The 22,518-nt window shown below is 30.2% G+C and overlaps 1 protein-coding gene across 1 annotated transcript in view; it reads right to left on the bottom strand.

Annotated features, from left to right (window-relative positions):
• LOC119609987 overlaps positions 1-22,518 on the bottom strand; it is a 55,099-nt gene that overhangs the window by 20,477 nt on the left and 12,104 nt on the right. Inside the window, 8 exon segments of the mRNA XM_037965046.1 lie at positions 2,842-4,087; positions 4,090-4,826; positions 5,625-5,823; positions 12,487-12,575; positions 12,658-12,801; positions 12,928-13,239; positions 13,303-13,463; positions 19,336-19,395. Coding sequence (XP_037820974.1) covers positions 2,842-4,087; positions 4,090-4,826; positions 5,625-5,823; positions 12,487-12,575; positions 12,658-12,801; positions 12,928-13,239; positions 13,303-13,463; positions 19,336-19,395 — 2,948 coding nt within the window.

Raw genomic sequence — 22,518 nt, 5'->3', positions numbered from 1 at the left:
CTAGTCTATAGTCTAGTCTATAGTCTAGTCTATAGTACTAGTCTATAGTATAGTCCTATAGTCTAGTCCTATAGTCTAGTCTATAGTCCTAGTCTATAGTCTAGTCTATAGTCTAGTCTATAGTCTAGTCTATAGTCTAGTCTATAGTCTAGTCTATAGTCCAGTCTATAGTCCTAGTCTATAGTCTAGTCTATAGTCTAGTCTATAGTAGGGTCTAGTCTATAGTCTAGTCTATAGTCTAGTCTATAGTCTAGTCTATAGTCTAGTCTATAGTCTAGTCTATAGTCTAGTCTATAGTCTAGTCTATAGTCTAGTCTATAGTCTAGTCTATAGTCTAGTCTATAGTCTAGTCTATAGTCTAGTCTATAGTCTAGTCTATAGTCTAGTCTATAGTCTAGTCTATAGTCTAGTCTATAGTCTAGTCTATAGTCTAGTCTATAGTCTAGTCTATAGTCTAGTCTATAGTCTAGTCTATAGTCTAGTCTATAGTCTAGTCTATAGTCTAGTCTATAGTCTAGTCTATAGTCTAGTCTATAGTCTAGTCTATAGTCTAGTCTATAGTCTAGTCTATAGTCTAGTCTATAGTCTAGTCTATAGTCTAGTCTATAGTCTAGTCTATAGTCTAGTCTATAGTCTAGTCTATAGTCTAGTCTATAGTCTAGTCTATAGTCTAGTCTATAGTCTAGTCTATAGTCTAGTCTATAGTCTAGTCTATAGTCTAGTCTATAGTCTAGTCTATAGTCTAGTCTACATGCATAATTTCTATTTAAAAAACTCAACATTATAAATCCCTCTATAGATCTTCTATCAATATTTGAAGGCAAAACTATGATATAGACAACTAACAAATCAGCAACAAAAATAATACCTGCATAATTTATAATGAGCAAATATCCATACATTTGATATGAATGAAATGATATTAGAAATACATATTGTCAGGGAGCCATATCTAACAGTTACAACTGACGCTTCTTTTTTCAACAATCTATATTCTCTAACAAATATACCGTTTGCAATTTTTTTTTTGCTCTATTGCTTAGTACCATCTAATTGCATGCCAAGATGCCATTTTAGATTGATGGGGGTTTAAGCGAAAAAACTAAAAACTCGCTACAAGTATTTGACAATTATGAATAATTCACACAAATATATAGAAAAAATAAATGCAAATTATTTTATATTTTGTATCTACTATTTCTAGGTTAAAAGGTAAAATAATTTTTAATTTAAGTTCCCAAAAAAATATATGTCTATTAAAGTAACTGATTGTTGAAATTGAAAGTTTATGGAAAATTTTGTTTTAAATTAGATTTAAACTAGTACTTCATGCATAAAAATAATATGAACTACTTATGAAATGAGGAAATTATTTATGGCAATAAAAAAATATATGTATAAACAAATATTTAGTATGTAAAATGCCTATATTTAAGAACTAAAATCTAAAACAAATTGTATTAAGTTTTTGAAACCTCCCATACATACTCGGTTCAATAATGTAAACGGCTTTAGAACTGCGACCATTCAATCCATTTTTGAGTTTTTGGATAGTATTTGATTCGAAAAATAGATCTTGCATCGACGATAATTAAAGGTCTAGTCATAGTCTAGTCATAGTCTAGTCATAGTCTAGTCTAGTCATAGTCTAGTCATAGTCTAGTCATAGTCTAGTCATAGTCTAGTCATAGTCTAGTCATAGTCTAGTCATAGTCTAGTCATAGTCTAGTCATAGTCTAGTCATAGTCTATAGTCTAGTCATAGTCTAGTCATAGTCTAGTCATAGTCTAGTCATAGTCTAGTCATAGTCTAGTCATAGTCTAGTCATAGTCTAGTCATAGTCTAGTCATAGTCTAGTCATAGTCTAGTCATAGTCTAGTCATAGTCTAGTCATAGTCTAGTCATAGTCTAGTCATAGTCTAGTCATAGTCATAGTCTAGTCATAGTCTAGTCATAGTCTAGTCATAGTCTAGTCATAGTCTAGTCATAGTCTAGTCATAGTCTAGTCATAGTCTAGTCATAGTCTAGTCATAGTCTAGTCATAGTCTAGTCATAGTCTAGTCATAGTCTAGTCATAGTCTAGTCATAGTCTAGTCATAGTCTAGTCATAGTCTAGTCATAGTCTAGTCATAGTCTAGTCATAGTCTAGTCATAGTCTAGTCATAGTCTAGTCATAGTCTAGTCATAGTCTAGTCATAGTCTAGTCATAGTCTAGTCATAGTCTAGTCATAGTCTAGTCGTAGTCTAGTCGTAGTCTAGTCGTTGTCTAGTTATTGTCATTGTCTAGTTATTGTCATTGTCTAGTTATAGTTATAGCCATAGTGAAGTTAGTCTAGTCATAGTCTAATCATCATCTAGTTATTGTCATTGTCTAGTTATATAGTCATAGTTATAGCCATAGTCAAGTTATAACCAAAATCTAGTTATAGTCATAGTATAATTATTGTCGCAGTTCTAGTCGTATGAAGTTATAGTAATAGTTGTGGTCATATTTATAGTCACTGTTATAGTCTAGTCCCAGTCATTGCACATAGAAAAATGTTTCTTTTTGAAAATACAGACAATCACACAATATTTAGTTTTTTAAATTTTCAAACATTTATTAAAATTTCAAGAGCATAGTATATGAATATGTTTTATATATATTTTTTTCATTCAATATCATTTTGATTTTAGATAAAAACTACAGGTGCTCAAATCACACATACGAGTACAATGATTTATTTAGACAACTACTTTCAAAGATAATTTTGTATCGTTAGTAAGATAGTAATCCAAGTGCAATTAAAGTGATATAGTTTTAAGAAATTTTCCAATTATTTCAGAGAGTTCTACAAATTAGAGAGTGCCAAATTGTACCTCATCTTCATCACTACTCTCGCCATCTTTTACTACCTTTTTGTTGGATGTTTCTTTTTGAGGACTTTCAGTGTGGACGACAACATCGTTAGATTCATTTTGCAATTTTTCCTTCTCATCTTTTGTGGGGCTTGTCGTTGAAAATACACTCATTACCTTGCCTGCCATATCTTTAACATTTTCCTTAAGATTGTCTTTCATTTCTTCCAACTTATCACCGATATCTTTTTCTTTCTCTTCCAAGAAAGTTTCTTCAGATTTTTTGTATTCTTCTAGAGATTTGTTAAGTTCCTTGAATTGTTCATCGATTATGCCATCTGCTGTACTGGGTTTAGTAGAATCTTCGGTTCCATTTGTTGTTGCTTCTGTGATTGTTGCTAGTTCATTGCTCAATTTGTTAGTATTATTATTTTCATCTTCGTCAGTCTTATCATTTTCTTTTTTGGGAGATTCTTTTGGTGGAGTTTTGGGAGCTGTTGTGGGTTGTGGTGGTTTTGGTTTAATGTTTTCATTTGAACTATTGGAATTTTCATTATCGTTGGTTGGGGCATCTGTGTTTGATTGTGTTTGTAATTGAGCATTTTCTATTGTGCTATTGGACTCTTTCTCCGAAGTTTTTAGAATATCCGATTTTGAAGATGTTGGTTCTTGAACATTTTCTTTACTCTCTTTTGTTTCTTTATCTTCTGTTTTAGTTTCTTGTTTATTTGTACTTTCTAACTTTTCTACATTTTCGTTTACACTTTCTTTGTCATTTTCTGTTTTTCCCGAAGAATTTTCTTTATTTTCATTTTGTTGTTGATTATTATCTATCTTTGTTTCTTCCATTTTCTCTTCGTCTGTTATAGGATTTTCATCTTTCTTTTCCTTCTTTTCTTTGTTTACATTATCACTTGATTGTCCATTTATCTTTAAATCATCTTTTTGGCTTTCATTTTCTTTATCTTTCTCTTTCTCTTCATCTTTACCGCTAAACACACTCTTAATCTGATTAGCCAAATATTTGACATTATCTTTTACTTCATCCTTGATATCTGTCAAAGCTTCTCCTATGGTTTTAGAGTCTTCTTCCTCGTCATCACTTTCATTCTTTTTCTCTTCTTCTTTGTCCTTTAACTCATTTTCTTTAAGTTCTGGTTCAGCAAGTAACTTACTGTCTGGTTTAGTTTCTATTCCAGCTTTCTCTTCATCCTTTGTGACGTCCTTTTCTTCAGATTTTTGTTCCTTACTTAAAGTTCCTCTACTCTTTTCGTCCTTATCTTGTTCACTTGCTTTTCATCCGAACTGGCGTCACTCTTTTCTTGCTCTTTAGTTTTCTCATCGGAACTATCTTCACTCTTCTCTTGCTCACTTTTCTTCTCATCGAAACTAGCTTCACTTTTTTCTTGCTCATTAGTTTTCTCATCGGAACTATCTTTACTCTTCTCTTGCTCGCTTTTCTTCTCATCGGAACTATCTTTACTCTTCTCTTGCTCACTTTTCTTCTCATCGAAACTAGCTTCACTCTTCTCCTGTCCATTTTTCTTCTCATCGGAACTAGCTTCACTATTTTCTTGTTCACTTTTCTTCTCATCGGAACTAGCTTCACTCTTTTCGTCAAGTTCTTGCTCAGTAATTTTCTCACCTAAATCTTCAATTTCTTGCTCATTTGTTTTCCCATTTAAAGCTTCCTTATGATCCTCACTGTCTGGCTCATTCTTTTTCTCATCTTTCTCTTTATTATTTTCATCACTTTCTTTTTCAACTGGTTTTTCAGCTACAGCAACAGTTTCAATCTCAACTTTTTCTAAACTCTCTTGAGCATCTTTCTCATTACTCATTTTAAGATCTTCGCTGTCATTTTCTTTATCGTTTTCAATACCGTTCTGTTCCTTTTCAGTTTTGCTTTCAAGTTCCTCGTCATCATCAGCTTCTGAGTCCTTTGTTAAATTTGCAGTTGTTTCGTTAACAGTTTGAGTTTGTTGTTTTCTGCAAAAGTAAACAATTGTCGACTGATTTCTTTCTAAATTCTTTAAAATTTAATTATTTATTTAACATTTCTTTAATTATAACTTTTGTAAAAAATTAAAAAAACAATGAAAATTTTTAAGCAGTTTTAGTTAATTATATAAATAGTTTAAAGAAAAGTAAAAATGAAAATATTTAAAATATAAAAAAATTAAAATAAATACATCAATAACAATAATCAATACTTACAAAAAGTTTACAAAAACATTTTATAAGAAAAAAAGTTTGTAGTATTTGTTTTTTTTTTTTTTTTTTCTTATCAAGGCCGACAATGGCTTACTTTTAACAGAAATTTTATAAATGTCAGAAAGAAATGTTTTTTTATATTTTTTTATATATACAACTCTTTTTTTAATAAAAATTATTAAAGCTTGATTTTTTACATTTTGCATACGAGAGACAGAAGAGCTAAAGGGTATAGAGGCTTAAAGGAAAAAAGCTTAAGCTTTTCCTTGTGCACTTTTTTAAGCTTAAGTAAAAATTATAATTTCATATATTTGCTTTAGCTGTACATGTCCTTTTTGTTTTCATAGTTATTTGTCAATTTTGTAAATATACAATCCCAATTATTTCTTTCAATAAAAACTGAAAAATATTGTTTAAAAATAACCTCTTCAAAAGAAAAATTTAAATGAAAAGCTTTCATAAGCTTTAAGTTTAATGTATGTAAGTATATATATACAGACCTAACGGCTTTTTAATAGTGCTTTCATTGCTAACCTTAATTGTAGGGGAGTTGTTAGGGAAAATTAACTTACCTCATCTTGTGGTTCTTTTTCGCCTTCTGGCTCTTTTTCCTCTTCTTCCCTTTGATCCTCATTTTCCTCTTTATTTTCAGCTTCCTCCTTATCTTCTTCTTTTTCTTCAGGTGGTTGTTCTTCTGTTTCCTCTTGTGTATCCTTGGTTTCCACTTCATCCTCATCAGCAAGGTTCGTCTCGTGATCATCTTGTTCATTTCTTCAGCTGGTTCTGCATTTTCTCTCCTCGTCTTCCTTAGACATTGCCTTCATCTTCTTGACCGCTAGCACTTTTAAAGAACAAAATTCTTAGTATTTAGTATAAACGTTAACTGAAAAGTGTTCAACATGAGTCCTAGTCTTAGTCTAGTCTAATAGTCTAGTCTATAGTCTAGTCTATAGTCTAGTCTATAGTCTTAGTCCTAGAGTCTAGTCTATAGTCCTAGTCTATAGTCTAGTCTAATAGTCTAGTCTATAGTATAGTCTATAGTCTAGTCTAGTCTAGTCTATAGTCTAGTCTATAGTCTAAGTCTATAGTCTAGTCTATAGTCTAGTTATAGTCTAGGCTATAGTCCTAGTCTATAGTCTAGTCTATAGTCTATGTCTATAGTCTAGTCTATTAGGTCTATTCTAAGTCTAGTCTATAGTCTAGTCTAATGTCCTAGTCCTAGTAGTCTAGTCTATAGTCAGTCCTATAGTCAGTCTATGTCTAGTCTTAGTCCTAGTCTATAGTCTAGTCTATAGTCTTCTATAGTCTTAGTCTATAGTATAGTCTATAGTCCTAGCCTATAGTCTAGTCTAATTCTAGTCATAGTCAGGTCTATAGGTTAGTCTATAGTCTTGGTCTATAGTCTAGTCTATAGTCTAGTCTATAGTCTAGTCTATAGTCTAGTCTATAGTCTAGTCTATAGTCTAGTCTATAGTCTAGTCTATAGTCTAGTCTATAGTCTAGTCTATAGTCTAGTCTATAGTCTAGTCTATAGTCTAGTCTATAGTCTAGTCTATAGTCTAGTCTATAGTCTATCTATAGTCTAGTCTATAGTCTAGTCTATAGTCTAGTCTATAGTCTAGTCTATAGTCTAGTCTAGTCTAGTCTAGTCTATAGTCTAGTCTATAGTCTAGTCTATAGTCTAGTCTATAGTCTAGTCTATAGTCTAGTCTATAGTCTAGTCTATAGTCTAGTCTATAGTCTAGTCTATAGTCTAGTCTATAGTCTAGTCTATAGTCTAGTCTATAGTCTAGTCTATAGTCTAGTCTATAGTCTAGTCTATAGTCTAGTCTATAGTCTAGTCTATAGTCTAGTCTATAGTCTAGTCTATAGTCTAGTCTATAGTCTAGTCTATAGTCTAGTCTATAGTCTAGTCTATAGTCTAGTCTATAGTCTAGTCTATAGTCTAGTCTATAGTCTAGTCTATAGTCTAGTCTATAGTCTAGTCTATAGTCCTAGTCTATAGTCGAGTCTATCAGTCTATAGTCCCTAGTCTATAGTCCTAGTCTATAGTCTAGTCTAGGTCTAGTCTATAGTCTAGTCTAGAGTCTAGTCTATAGTCTAGTCTATAGTCTAGTCTTAGATCTAGTCCTATAGTCTAGTCCTATAGTCCTAGTCTATAGTCTAGTCTATAGTCTAGGTCTATAGTCTAAGTCGATAGTCTAGTCTATAGTCTAGTCTATAAGTCTAGTCTATAGTCTAGGCTATGTCGAGTCTATGTCTAGCTTAGTATAGTCTATAGTCTAGCTATAGTCTAGTCGATAGTCTAGTCTATAGTCTGTCTTACTTAGTCTATAGTCCCTAGTCTATATTCTAGTCTATAGTCTAGTCTATAGTCTAAGTCTATAGTCTAGTCTATAGTCTAGTCTATATCTAGTCTATAGTCTAGTCCTAAAATAGTCTAGTCTATAGTCCTAGTTCTATAGTCTAGTCTAATGTCTAGGCTATATCGAGTCTATAGTCTAGTCGATAGTCTAGTCTAAATAGTCTAGTCTTAGTCTAGTCTAATAGTCTAGGTCTAGAGTCTAGTCTTCTAGTTAGTCTAGTCTAGTCTAGTCTATAGTCTAGTCTATAGTCTAGTCTATAGTCTAGTCTATAGTATAGTCCTATAGTCTAGTCTATAGTCTAGTCTATAGTCTAGTCATAGTCTAGTCTATAGTCTAGTCTATAGTCTAGTCTATAGTCTAGTCTATAGTCTAGTCTATAGTCTAGTCTATAGTCTAGTCTATAGTCTAGTCTATAGTCTAGTCTATAGTCTAGTCTATAGTCTAGTCTATAGTCTAGTCTATAGTCTAGTCTATAGTCTAAGTCTATGTCTAGTCTATAGTTCTAGTCTATAGTCTAGTCTATAGTCTAGTCTATAGTCTAGTCTATAGTCTAGTCTATAGTCTAGTCTATAGTCTAGTCTATAGTCTAGTCTATAGTCTAGTCTATAGTCTAGTCTATAGTCAGTCTATTCTAGTCTATAGTCAGTCTATAGTCTAGTCTATAGTCTAGTCTAGTCTAGTCTATAGTCTAGTCTATAGTCTAGTCTATAGTCTAGTCTATAGTCTAGTCTATAGTCTAGTCTATAGTCTAGTCTATAGTCTAGTCTATAGTCTAGTCTATAGTCTAGTCTCTAGTTAGTCTATAGTCTAGTCTAGTCTAGTCTATAGTCTAGTCTATAGTCTAGTCTATAGTCTAGTCTATAGTCTAGTCTATAGTCTAGTCTATAGTCTAGTCTATAGTCTAGTCTATAGTCTAGTCCTATAGTCTAGTCTATAGTCTAGTCTATAGTCTAGTCTATAGTCTAGTCTATAGTCTAGTCTATAGTATAGTCTATAGTCTAGTCTATAGTCTAGTCTATAGTCTAGTCTATAGTTAGTCTATAGTCTAGTCTATAGTCTAGTCTATAGTCTAGTCTATAGTCTAGTCTATAGTCTAGTTCTATAGTCTAGTCTATAGTCTAGTCTATAGTCTAGTCTATAGTCTAGTCTATAGTCTAGTCTATAGTCTAGTATATAGTCTAGTCTATAGTCTATTTATAGTCTATAGTCTCGTCTATAGTCTAGTCTATAGTCTAGTCTATAGTCTAGTCTATAGTCTAGTCTATAGTCTAGTCTATAGTCTAGTCTATAGTCTAGTCTATAGTCGTTATAGTATAGTCTATAGTCTAGTCTATAGTCTAGTCTATAGTCTAGTCTATAGTCTAGTCTATAGTCTAGTCTATAGTCTAGTCTATAGTCTAGTCTATAGTCTAGTCTATAGTCTAGTCTATAGTCTAGCTATAGTCTATAGTCTAGTCTGTATAGTCTAGTCTATAGTATAGTCTATAGTCTAGTCTATAGTCTAGTCTATAGTCTAGTCTATAGTCTAGTCTATAGTCTAGTCTATAGTCTAGTCTATAGTCTGTCCTATAGTCTAGTCTATAGTCTAGTCTATAGTCTAGTCCTATAGTCTAGTCTATAGTCTAGTCTATAGTCTAGTCTATAGTCTAGTCTATAGTCTAGTCTATAGTCTAGTCTATAGTCTAGTCTATAGTCTAGTCTATAGTCTAGTCTATAGTCTAGTCTATAGTCTAGTCTATAGTCTAGTCTATAGTCTCGTCTATAGTCTAGTCTATAGTATGTCTATAGTCTAGTCTATAGTCTAGTCTATAGTCTAGTCTATAGTCTAGTCTAGGATCTAGTCTATAGTCTAGTCTATAGTCTAGTCTATAGTCTAGTCTATAGTCTAGTCTTATTCTAGTCTATAGTCTAGTTATAGTCTAGTCTATAGTCTAGTCTATATCTCGTTCTATAGTCTAGTCTAATAGTCTAGTCTATAGTCTAGTCTATAGTCTAGTCATAGTCTAGTCTATAGTTCTAGTCTATAGTCTAGTCTTAGTCTAGTCTATAGTCTAGTCTATAGTCTAGTCTATAGTCTAGTCTATAGTCTAGTCTATAGTCTAGTCTATAGTCTAGTCTATAGTCTAGTCTATAGTCTAGTCTATAGTCTAGTCTATAGTCTAGTCTATAGTCTAGTCTATAGTCTAGTCTATAGTCTAGTCTATAGTCTAGTCTATAGTCTAGTCTATAGTCTAGTCTATAGTCTAGTCTATAGTCTAGTCTATAGTCTAGTCTATAGTCTAGTCTATAGTCTAGTCTATGTCTAGTCTATAGTCTAGTCTATAGTCTAGTCTATAGTCTAGTCTATAGTCTAGTCTATAGTCTAGTCTATAGTCTAGTCTATAGTCTAGTCTATAGTCTAGTCTATAGTCTAGTCTATAGTCTAGTCTATAGTCTAGTCTATAGTCTAGTCTATAGTCTAGTCTATAGTCTAGTCTATAGTCTAGTCTATAGTCTAGTCTATAGTCTAGTCTATAGTCTCGTCTAGTCTAGTATAGTCTAGTCATAGTCTAGTCTATAGTCTAGTCTAGTCTAGTCTATAGTCTAGTCTATAGTCTAGTCTATAGTCTAGTCTATAGTAGTCTATAGTCTAGTCTATAGTCTAGTCTATAGTCTAGTCTATAGTCTAGTCTATAGTCTGTCTATAGTCTAGTCTATAGTCTAGTCTATAGTCTAGTCTATAGTCTAGTCTATAGTCTAGTCTATAGTCTAGTCTATAGTCTAGTCTATAGTCTAGTCTATAGTCTAGTCTATAGTCTAGTCTATAGTCTAGTCATAGTCTAGTCTATAGTCTAGTCTATAGTCTAGTCTATAGTCTAGTCTATAGTCTAGTCTATAGTCTAGTCATAGTCTAGTCTATAGTCTAGTCTATAGTCTAGTCTATAGTCTAGTCTTAGTCTAGTCTATAGTCTAGTCTATAGTCTAGTCTATAGTTAGTCTATAGTCTAGTCTATAGTCTAGTCTATAGTCTAGTCTATAGTCTAGTCTATAGTCTAGTCTATAGTCTAGTCTATAGTCTAGTCTATAGTCTAGTCTATAGTCTAGTCTATAGTCTAGTCTATAGTCTAGTCTATAGTATAGTCTATCTTAGTCTATAGTCTAGTCATAGTCTAGTCTATAGTCTAGTCTATAGTCTAGTCTATAGTCTAGTCTATAGTCTAGTCTTCTATAGTCTAGTCTATAGTCTAGTCTATAGTCTAGTCTATAGTCTAGTCTATAGTCTAGTCTATAGTCTAGTCTATAGTCTAGTCTATAGTCTAGTCTATAGTCTAGTCTATAGTCTAGTCTATAGTCTAGTCTATAGTCTAGTCTATAGTCTAGTCTATAGTGTCTATACTAGTCATAGTCTAGTCTATAGTCTAGTCTATAGTCTAGTCTATAGTCTAGTCTATAGTCTAGTCTATAGTCTAGTCTATAGTCTAGTCTATAGTCTAGTCTATAGTCTAGTCTATAGTCTAGTCTATAGTCTAGTCTATAGTCTAGTCTATAGTCTAGTCTATAGTCTAGTCTATAGTCTAGTCTATAGTCTAGTCTATAGTCTAGTCTATAGTCTAGTCTATAGTCTAGTCTATAGTCTAGTCTATAGTCTAGTCTATAGTCTAGTCTATAGTCTAGTCTATAGTCTAGTCTATAGTCTAGTCTATAGTCTAGTCTATAGTCTAGTCTATAGTCTAGTCTATAGTCTAGTCTATAGTCTAGTCTATAGTCTAGTCTATAGTCTAGTCTATAGTCTAGTCTATAGTCTAGTCTATAGTCTAGTCTATAGTCTAGTCTATAGTCTAGTCTATAGTCTAGTCTATAGTCTAGTCTATAGTCTAGTCTATAGTCTAGTCTATAGTCTAGTCTATAGTCTAGTCTATAGTCTAGTCTATAGTCTAGTCTATAGTCTAGTCTATAGTCTAGTCTATAGTCTAGTCTATAGTCTAGTCTATAGTCTAGTCTATAGTCTAGTCTATAGTCTAGTCTATAGTCTAGTCTATAGTCTAGTCTATAGTCTAGTCTATAGTCTAGTCTATAGTCTAGTCTATAGTCTAGTCTATAGTCTAGTCTATAGTCTAGTCTATAGTCTAGTCTATAGTCTAGTCTATAGTCTAGTCTATAGTCTAGTCTATAGTCTAGTCTATAGTCTAGTCTATAGTCTAGTCTATAGTCTAGTCTATAGTCTAGTCTATAGTCTAGTCTATAGTCTAGTCTATAGTCTAGTCTATAGTCTAGTCTATAGTCTAGTCTATAGTCTAGTCTATAGTCTAGTCTATAGTCTAGTCTATAGTCTAGTCTATAGTCTAGTCTATAGTCTAGTCTATAGTCTAGTCTATAGTCTAGTCTATAGTCTAGTCTATAGTCTAGTCTATAGTCTAGTCTATAGTCTAGTCTATCTAGTCTATAGTCTAGTCTATAGTCTAGTCTATAGTCTAGTCTATAGTCTAGTCTATAGTCTAGTCTATAGTCTAGTCTATAGTCTAGTCTATAGTCTAGTCTATAGTCTAGTCTATAGTCTAGTCTATAGTCTAGTCTATAGTCTAGTCTATAGTCTAGTCTATAGTCTAGTCTATAGTCTAGTCTATAGTCTAGTCTATAGTCTAGTCTATAGTCTAGTCTATAGTCTAGTCTATAGTCTAGTCTATAGTCTAGTCTATAGTCTAGTCTATAGTCTAGTCTATAGTCTAGTCTATAGTCTAGTCTATAGTCTAGTCTATAGTCTAGTCTATAGTCTAGTCTATAGTCTAGTCTATAGTCTAGTCTATAGTCTAGTCTATAGTCTAGTCTATAGTCTAGTCTATAGTCTAGTCTATAGTCTAGTCTATAGTCTAGTCTATAGTCTAGTCTATAGTCTAGTCTATAGTCTAGTCTATAGTCTAGTCTATAGTCTAGTCTATAGTCTAGTCTATAGTCTATCTATAGTCTAGTCTATAGTCTAGTCTATCTAGTCTATAGTCTAGTCTATGGTCTAGTCTATGGTCTAGTCTATAGTCTTGTCCATAGTCCAGTCTGGTTTTATATGCTATATCTAGCTAAATATTCAACTTACGCTTCTGTCATTTCGGCCTCCGAAGTATTGCTTTCAGCATTGGAATGTCTACCGAAACCATTCATTTCGGGTATTTTAATATCTAATTTCTGTAAACGAAAAAAAAAAACAACAAAATACAATAACAAACATAATAATTATTTTAAAATTAGTAACAAAACAATAAACCACCTTGCCGTCACCACTATCATCGCTTAAAGCCTCCCAATCTGTGGCAACATCCGGTGACACACGCGGCGCTTCCGGTACATACGTCAAAAAAGCACGTTCAATTTCATGAGGTTTATGACGATAAAATGAAGGTGTTTTCATTTTCTATATTGAGGGTTTTTCCAATATTTAATGACAATTTGTGTGTGTGTGAAAAAAAAGAAAATTGTTAGATTTTTTTTTTTAATATAGTTAAAGGCACTGTTGCAGGTATTTGAATAAATCACTTACATAGTCAACGGCCTCTTCATCACAACCAGCTTGCGTGAGCAGTGTATAACAGCGCATATTATTTTTGGCACTGGCAGCCCAATGCAAAGGGGTTTTACCCGTTATATCTGTCTCGTGTACACCATCGGGCCAGGTGGTTATTAAATATTCCAAAATTGTAGCGTGACCCAGACCGGCTGCCTTGTGTATGAGATTTAAACCATTCGCATCACGACAAGTCACTAAAGCCGGCGGTACGGGTGGTTCCAAATTAGCTTGTAAAGTTTCTAAACTGTTGTCGATTACCGCTTGATGAACATCTTTAATGGAGTTCTATTTTCAAATATTAGGGAGTTAATAACATTTGCTTTTAATTTTTTTTTATTAATCTATTACCATCACATATGGTACTGCTGTTAGAAACCTCTTTACTTTGGGATTTGTGCTGGCCTGCTGTCTCAAACGATTACCCTGTCCGGCCCATAGTACTCGAGTTAGTTTGCCAATATCCTTTTCATGCATCCATATTCGTATAGTAGATAATTTAACTGAAAGATCTAGTGAAAGTAAATGAAATTGATTATAGTTTCGTTTTCTTTTAACTAAGTTTTTCAAGTGTTAAGATTAATTTAAGTTTTTCTCTTCTGTGAAATTATTTTTGGTGTAAAGTTTTTCAATTTTTCTTTAGCCTGCTAAAAATTGCATGTTTGCATGCCAATCAATTACAAAATCACAAAACTATTTTCTTTTTGAACTAAATTATTCAAAATAAAGTAGTTTATCATTCAAAATGCAGAGGAAGTTTTTTTTATTATTATTATTTCCTTTAGCTTTTTTTGTTATTTGCAATGAAATTTTATTCAAGTGCAATTATTATTATTGCCAAGAAATAAATATAATAAAAACTTACGTTACCTTTATTTGAAATATTTTCCCTTTACTTTCAGAAACTTTTACTTTTGATAAATGTGTTTGCTGCCACGCACAGTGACACAGCAAATACAAGCAAGAAAGTTATGTTAGTAATGGCAGACTATGTGAGTCTCTACGAAGAGATAAATATCTTAGACATACTCAGACTAAACTCGGTAATGACTTGTACTTACACATCTATTTACTTTGCAATGACAACTACATACTGTCTGCATTACTGTTAAGTACTCTTATAATGACTTACATATAATCAGATAAGTAAGTACTTCATTTTCAGTTTTTCGAAATAGAGAAAGCTAACTTTTCGAAAATTTTGTATAAAAAGCAAAATTTTCAAAAGCTTTTTATGGAAAGCTAAATTTTCAAAAGTTTTCTTTAGAAAGCAACAATTTCGAAAGTTCTCTTTAGAAAGAAACATTTTTAGAGTGCTTTCTATATAAAGCTAAATTTTTGAAAATTTCCCATAGAAAGCAAAAATTTTCTATAAAAAGCTAAGTTTTCGAAAATTTCCTATAGAAAGCTAGCTTTTTGAAAATTTTCTATACAAAGCCAAATTTTTGAAAATTTCCTATAGAGAGCCAAATTTTCGAAAATTTTCTATAGAAAGCCAAATTTTTGAAAATTTCTTATAGAAAGATAAATTTTCAAAAATTTCCTATAGAAAGCTAAATTTTCGAAAATTTCCTATAGAAAGCCAAATTTTTGAAAACTTTCTATAGAAAGCTAAATTTTCGAAAATTTCCTATAGAAAGCCAAATTTTCGAAAATTTCCTATAGAAAGCTAAATTTTCGAAAATTTCCTATAGAAAGCTAATTTTTCGAAAATTTCCTATAGAAAGCTAAATTTTCGAAAATTTCCTATAGAAAGCTAAATTTTCGAAAATTTCCTAAGAAAGCTAAATTTTCGAAAATTTCCTATAGAAAGCTAAATTATCGAAAATTTCCTATAGAAAGCTAAATTTTCGAAAATTTCCTTTAGAAAACTAAATTTTCAAAAATTTCCTATAAAAAACTAAATTTTAAAATATTTCCTATAAAAAACTAAATTTTTGAAAATTTCCTATAGAAACTAAATTTTCGAAAATTTCCTATAAAAAGCTAAATTTTCGAAAATTTCCTAATGAAAGCTTAGTTTTCGAAAATTTCCTATAGAAAGCTAAAATTTCGAAAGTTTACTATAGAAAGCCAAATTTTCGAAAATTTCCTATAGAAAGCTAAATTTTTGAAATTTCCTAATGAAAGCTAAATTTTTGAAAATTTCCTGTATAAATCCAGATTTTCGAAAATTTCCTGTATAAGTTGAAGAAAGCTAAATTTTCGAAAAATTCCTATAGAAAGCTAAATTTTCGAAAAATTCCTATAGAAAGCTAAATTTTCGAAAATTTCCTATAGAAAGCTAAATTTTCGAAAATTTCCTATAGAAAGCTAAATTTTCGAAAATTTCCTATAGAAAGCTAAATTTTCGAAAATTTCCTATAGAAAGCTAAATTTTCGAAAATTTCCTATAGAAAGCTAAATTTTCGAAAATTTCCTATAGAAAGCTAAATTTTCGAAAATTTCCTATAGAAAGCTAAATTTTGGAAAATTTCCTATAGAAAGCTAAATTTTGGAAAATTTCCTAATAAAAGCTTAGTTTTCGAAAATTTCCTATAAAAAGCTAAATTTTCGAAATTTTACTATAGAAAGGCAAATTTTCGAAAATTTCCTATAGAAAGCAAAATTTCCTATAGAAAGCCAAATTTCCGAAAATTTTAGTAGAGGCAAGTGTCCAAACTATTATGTTAATGTAATGAAAGGCACTGAAAACGGCCACAGGCTTGGCTCAATCCGACAAATATTGAAACATATCTTTCAACAAGAAATACGGAAACACCTGAGAATATTTAATCCCGATTCCTGGGATAAGGGTGATTGACAGAGTCATGTTCTTATGCTATATACCATAAGCACAAAATTAGTCCTCAATCCATGAGACTAAGTTTCTGAATCAACGGATGATAATTCAACTTTAGGGGTGATTCATGCAGCAAAATGAAGTTCCAAGTAAAAGAGCGCACAATGGGCCAGGTACCGAGCTTTCCTTTTCAACCTAACCTACTTCCGAAATTACTCTGATTCTACTATCTCTTAAAAGATTTCTGAACAGGTTCCAAAAATTTTATTTCAAAACTAATTAAATATATATTACTTTGAACTAGTCCCATATAACTGGTTCTCTGAAGATTCCTAAAGAACTTGATTCTTTAGAATCTCAACAGGGTTCCAAAGAACAGGTTCCACTAAGAAGTTCCAAGGCTGTTGTCAAAGAATCTGAAGTAGTTTGGATAACACTCATACTAGAACTAATTAATTATGAATTAGTTCCACAATTGTTCTTAGGAAACTCAATTATAAACGTTTTTTGAATTTCCTCGTGTTACTACTTATTAAGTATTTACTTACATATTGACATACATATGTCAATATGTAAAACCATATACTTATACATACATATGTATGTACAAAGTACATCATACGTAAATTATAAGAATACTTAAGGTTAAAAGGGTCAGTTGTTTGTATGTCAAGTTTAATTGTAATTTTTGTCTTTAAAAGACATTTTGTATGTAGTCTTATAAAAACACATACACATACATATGTACATATGTGTAATAATCAATAAAACTACACATGAAATGTAATATATGTATATTGGTTCAAGTAAATAAGTTCTTAATTTACTTATTTACTTAGAGACCAACATACATATGTATGTATTGATAACTAGTTATACATGTTAAGTTAGTGAAAAACATATATTTAAATTTTCTATTCACATTCAATCTATTTTAGCTTTTTATTAACGAAAATTTTATTATTCTGTAACTAGAGGGATAGTTGTAACTAAATTTACTTGTACATTTAAACAAGTGTCTTTATATAAATATTTTAAAAGATTCTGCTGGAAGAAAACTTGGCTATTGTTTGTTAATTTTCCCACAAGTGTTACATGTCAACCAACTATTTTTGTTTAAGGACTTTTAATTGACTTTAAAAGGGAAAACACACATACATTCCTAAATATATTTGAAGTTATTTTTGAAACAATTTTAGGGTTTAGACCCAGTATTCATCATTAAGTTTTAAAATAATTAATTTGTCAAAATTTAACACGTAAGAATGAAATGTCGCATATGGCCGACAATATGATACCCTAAACTAGTAAAGACTATTTTTCAGGTTTTCATAAAAAAATAAATTTCCAAATTTGCCAAATTTTTGAAATTATACTATAGAAAGCTAATTACTCGAAAAGTAAAATTTTTCGAAAATATCCCATAAGAAGCAATATTTCCTATAAAAAGCTAAAAATGCCTATAAAATAGAAATAGAAAGCCAACTTTTCGAAAATTTTCTAGAGAAAGCCCAATTTTCTTTTGAAATCCAACTTTTGTGAAGATTTCTAAGAAAGCCAAATTTTCAAAAATTTTAAAGAAACCCAAATTTTCAAAAATTTTTAATAGAATGTCAAATTTTGCAAAATGTTTTATAAAAATCTAAATTTTTCTATAAAGAGGCTGAGTTACCTATGTGATAAATACGGTTCCAGATAATTAGTTAGTTAGTTAGTTAGTTAGTTAGTTAGTTAGTTAGTTAGTTAGTTAGTTAGTTAGTTAGTTAGTTAGTTAGTTAGTTAGTTAGTTAGTTAGTTAGTTAGTTAGTTAGTTAGTTAGTTAGTAGTTAGTTAGTAGTAGGTAGTTAGTTAGTTAGTAGTTAGTTAGTTAGTTAGTTAGTTAGTTAGTTAGTAGTTAGTAGTTAGTAGTAGTTAGTTAGTTAGTTAGTTAGTTAGTAGTAGTTAGTTAGTTAGTTAGTTAGTTAGTTAGTTAGTTAGTTAGGTAGTTAGTTAGTTAGTTAGTTAGTTAGTTAGTTAGTTAGTAGTTAGTTAGTTAGTTAGTAGTTAGTTAGTTAGTTAGTTAGTTAGTTAGTAGTTAGTTAGTTAGTTAGTTAGTTAGTTAGTTAGTTAGTTAGTTAGTTAGTAGTTAGTAGTAGGTGTAGTTAGTTAGTTAGTTAGTTAGGTAGTTAGTTAGTTAGTTAGTTAGTTAGTTAGTTAGTTAGTTAGTTAGTTAGTTAGTTAGTTAGTAGTTAGTTAGTTAGTTAGTAGTTAGTTAGTTAGTTAGTTAGTTAGTTAGTTAGTTAGTTAGTTAGTTAGTTAGTTAGTTAGTTAGTAGTTAGTTAGTTAGTTAGTTAGTTAGTTAGTTAGTTAGTTAGTTAGTTAGTTAGTTAGTTAGTTAGTTAGTTAGTTAGTTAGTTAGTTAGTTAGTTAGTTAGTTAGTTAGTTAGTTAGTTAGTTAGTTAGTTAGTTAGTTAGTTAGTTAGTTAGTTAGTTAGTAGTTAGTTAGTTAGTTAGTTAGTTAGTTAGTTAGTTAGTTAGTTAGTTAGTTAGTTAGTTAGTTAGTTAGTTAGTTAGTTAGTTAGTTAGTTAGTTAGTTAGTTAGTTAGTTAGTTAGTTAGTTAGTTAGTTAGTTAGTTAGTTAGTTAGTTAGTTAGTAGTTAGTTAGTTAGTTAGTTAGTTAGTTAGGTTAGTTAGTTAGTTAGTAGTTAGTTAGTTAGTTAGTAGTTAGTTAGTTAGTTAGTTAGTTAGTTAGTTAGTTAGTTAGTTAGTTAGTTAGTTAGTTAGTTAGTTAGTTAGTTAGTTAGTTAGTTAGTTAGTTAGTTAGTTAGTTAGTTAGTTAGTTAGTAGTTAGTTAGTTAGTAGTTAGTAGTTAGTTAGTTAGTTAGTTAGTGTTAGTAGTTAGTAGTTAGTAGTTAGTAGTTAGTTAGTTAGTTAGTTAGTTAGTTAGTAGTTAGTTAGTTAGTTAGTTAGTTAGTTAGTTAGTTAGTTAGTTAGTTAGTTAGTTAGTTAGTTAGTTAGTTAGTAGTTAGTTAGTTAGTTAGTTAGTAGTTAGTTAGTTAGTTAGTTAGTTAGTTAGTTAGTTAGTTAGTTAGTTAGTTAGTTAGTAGTTAGTTAGTTAGTTAGTTAGTTAGTTAGTTAGTTAGTTAGTAGTTAGTTAGTTAGTTAGTTAGTTAGTTAGTTAGTTAGTTAGTTAGTTAGTTAGTTAGTTAGTTAGTTAGTTAGTTAGTTAGTTAGTTAGTTAGTTAGTTAGTTAGTTAGTTAGTTAGTTAGTTAGTTAGTTAGTTAGTTAGTTAGTTAGTTAGTAGTTAGTTAGTTAGTTAGTTAGTTAGTTAGTTAGTTAGTTAGTAGTTAGTTAGTTAGTTAGTTAGTTAGTTAGTTAGTTAGTTAGTAGTTAGTTAGTTAGTTAGTAGTTAGTTAGTTAGTAGTTAGTTAGTTAGTAGTTAGTTAGTTAGTTAGTTAGTTGGTTGGTTAGTTACACATATTATATTTGAGTTGTAGGTAAAATCATTTTGTGCCGATTGGTATTATTTTCCGATATTTTAAAAATCGATTTAAACACATTACAAAACTGTTTCTAAACTTCTTTTCTTTCGTCTTAAAATCAAAAATGAAATTTTACTTACCATCAGGATCACGCCTTCGGCGGCCATTAGTATTTGCTACTTGACCATTCATGGGTAAAACTGCAATTAAAAGAGAAAATTTTTTTTATTCAAAACTAAACAATTTAAAAAAATTTTATCAAAAAATAAAGTTAAAGTTTAAATTCGAATCAATATGCAAGTGCTTGTTTAAAAAAATCAATAAACTACATGCATTCACTAGTACAGAAAAAATTCCTTTATTGTTAATAACTTTTTTTTCAACTCTCTATGAAAATATATTTTTTTTTTTATTTTTGTTTTTTTTTTTAACCAACAAACGTGTAATAAGTTAGAAAGCCGGCTAACAACTAAATCAGAAATTAAGTTCATAGAACCTTTTAAAAAAAATAAGTCTATATGTATGTATTAACTAATGTGTGTATAGTATACATACGTCTATGTGTGTGTTAGTTTAGAAGTACATACAATATAACATATAGCTTTTTTTGTAAAGGACTTTGGTCAACAAACAACAACAAAGCTATAACGACAACTACAAAAACATTTAACTAACAGTGTTTTTTATTGTTATCAACTCCATCGTTTTAGAAATTGTAAACGTCAAATTGCTGGTAAGTTTTCATTAATGCTGTTGTTTTTCATAGTAGTGCTCTAACAATGAAGTTTCCAATTAACTTAAATTTGTTGGTTTTAACAGGTTGATGTGTGCTATATTTAAGGGTTTGTGTTTTAGTTATTAAAGGAAGAAATTTTGAAATAAAAAAATTAAACTTTAAAGGCAAGATGTTTTACATATTTGTCTTCTGGAACAACAATTTGTCCAAAATCTTCCATATGCGTACATACATATGTATATTCGTATTTTTGTGTAATTTTCTTTTTTATTATATCTATGATTATCAATATTTACACAAATATTCACTCTTTTGTAAAAACATACATATTTATCACAAATATTAATTTATATCTTTTAATTATGTTGATTTTAGGCTTTATTTATTTGTGTTATGTGTTATTAATTGTCTCATACTTATGTATACATTCTACGGCAATTAATTAAATGAAGATAAATACCTTCATATTCATAAAAATAATTTCCTTGGCTTTTAAATTGAGGTATTTTCCGCTTAGTAAGTGACAAAAAATACGTACGAAAACTAATTTTTCAAAAAACGAAAAGTGAAGTATCAAGGCCGTTCAGATAGAAAGAGGCCTTGTCAACAATATAAATCAATTATCAATTGTTAACTGACAATTCTATTTATATATGTTAATAGGTATGCAAGTACATATATATATATGTAAGTAGGTGTTCTTATGTACCAGCAAAGTCAATGACATATGTATGCCTTATTTTCAAAGATTCATGCGAAGTTATACTATATTGAGCCACTACAGTCAAAAAGTGAGAACACAAAAGTATCCAATTTTCAGGAGAATTTTTAGCAATTTTGTATTCCCTATACATACGTGGCGTATGAGTGTTAAATAAATGTATAGCTTATAAAAAAGTATACGACATAGTGTACAACAAATCTAGCTTTTAATATTTCTTTGATCCAGAGCGGATACAAATGTATCCTTGTAGAGAGTTGACCTGGGTCGAATCAAGGGCCCTTATGAACACATGAACCGGTAACACACAGGACGGAGTTTCGCACTTTGTCTCTTCACGTTTATTGATCTAACTAACTAACTAACTAACTAACTAACTAACGAACGAACTAACGAACGAACTAACTAACGAACTAACTAACTAACTAACTAACTAACTAACTAACTAACTACTAACTAACTAACTAACTAACTAACTAACTAACTAACTAACTAACTAACTAACTACAACTAACTAACTAACTACTAACTAACTAACTCTACTAACTAACTAACTAACTAACTAACAACTAACTAACTAACAACTAACTACTAACTAACTAACTAACTAACTAACTAACTAACTAACTAACTAACAACTAACTAACTAACAACTAACTAACTAACTAACTAACTAACTAACTAACTAACTAACTAACTAACTAACTAACTAACTAACTACTAACTAACTAACTAACTAACTAACTAACTAACTACACTAACTAACTAACTAACTAACTAACTAACTAACTAACTAACTAACTAACTAACTAACTAACTAACTAACTAACTAACTAACTAACTAACTAACTAACTACTCACTAACTAACTAACTAACTAACTAACTAACTAACTAACTAACTAACTAACTAACTAACTAACTAACTAACTAACTAACTACTAACTAACTAACTAACTAACTACTAACTAACTAACTAACTAACTAACTAACTACTACTAACTAACTAACAACTAAACTAACTAACTAACTAACTAACTAACTAACTAACTAACTAACTAACAACTAACTAACTAACTAACTAACTAACTACTAACTAACTAACTAAACTAACTAACTAACTAACTACTAACGAACTACTAACAACTACTACTAACTAACTAACTAACTAACTACACTAACTAACTAACTAACTAACTAACTAACTAACTAACTAACTAACTAACTAACTACTAACTAACTAACTAACTAACTAACTAACTAAACTAACTAACAAACTAACTAACTAACTAACTAACTAACTAACTAACTAACTAACTAACTAACTAACTAACTAACTAACTAACAACTAACTAACTAACTAACTAACTAACTAACTACTAACTAACTAACTAACTAACTAACTAACTACTAAACTAACTAACTAACTAAAACTAACGAACGAACTAACTAACTAACTAACTAACTAACTAACTAACTAACTATAACGAACTAACTAACTAAAACAAACGAACACAACTAACTAAAAAACTAACTAACACTAACAACTAACTAACGAACTAACTAACTAACTAACTAACTAACTAACTAACTAACTAACTAACTAACTAACTAACTAACTAACTAACTAACTAACTAACTAACTAACTAACTAACTAACTAACTAACTAACTAACTAGCATACGCCTAGGTATACTACAAATCCAACTAAATATTATTTTCTTGTTTTAACAAAAAATTTATAAAAATAACTACTAATGATAATGTTTCTTTCCAAAAAAAAAATAAACAACTAATGATTAAAATAATACCCGAAAAGCAACTAAATATGAAAGAAAATTAACGAAACAATTTCCAAAAATACTCTT

Source organism: Lucilia sericata, unplaced genomic scaffold (assembly GCF_015586225.1).
Source record: "Lucilia sericata isolate MDLA Ls3-8-SP2 unplaced genomic scaffold, ASM1558622v1 Contig001099F_arrow, whole genome shotgun sequence".
NCBI classification, from domain to species: domain Eukaryota; kingdom Metazoa; phylum Arthropoda; class Insecta; order Diptera; family Calliphoridae; genus Lucilia; species Lucilia sericata.
The sequence above is the reverse complement of the archived record's forward strand: the minus strand, read 5'-3'. Positions and strand labels throughout refer to the sequence as shown.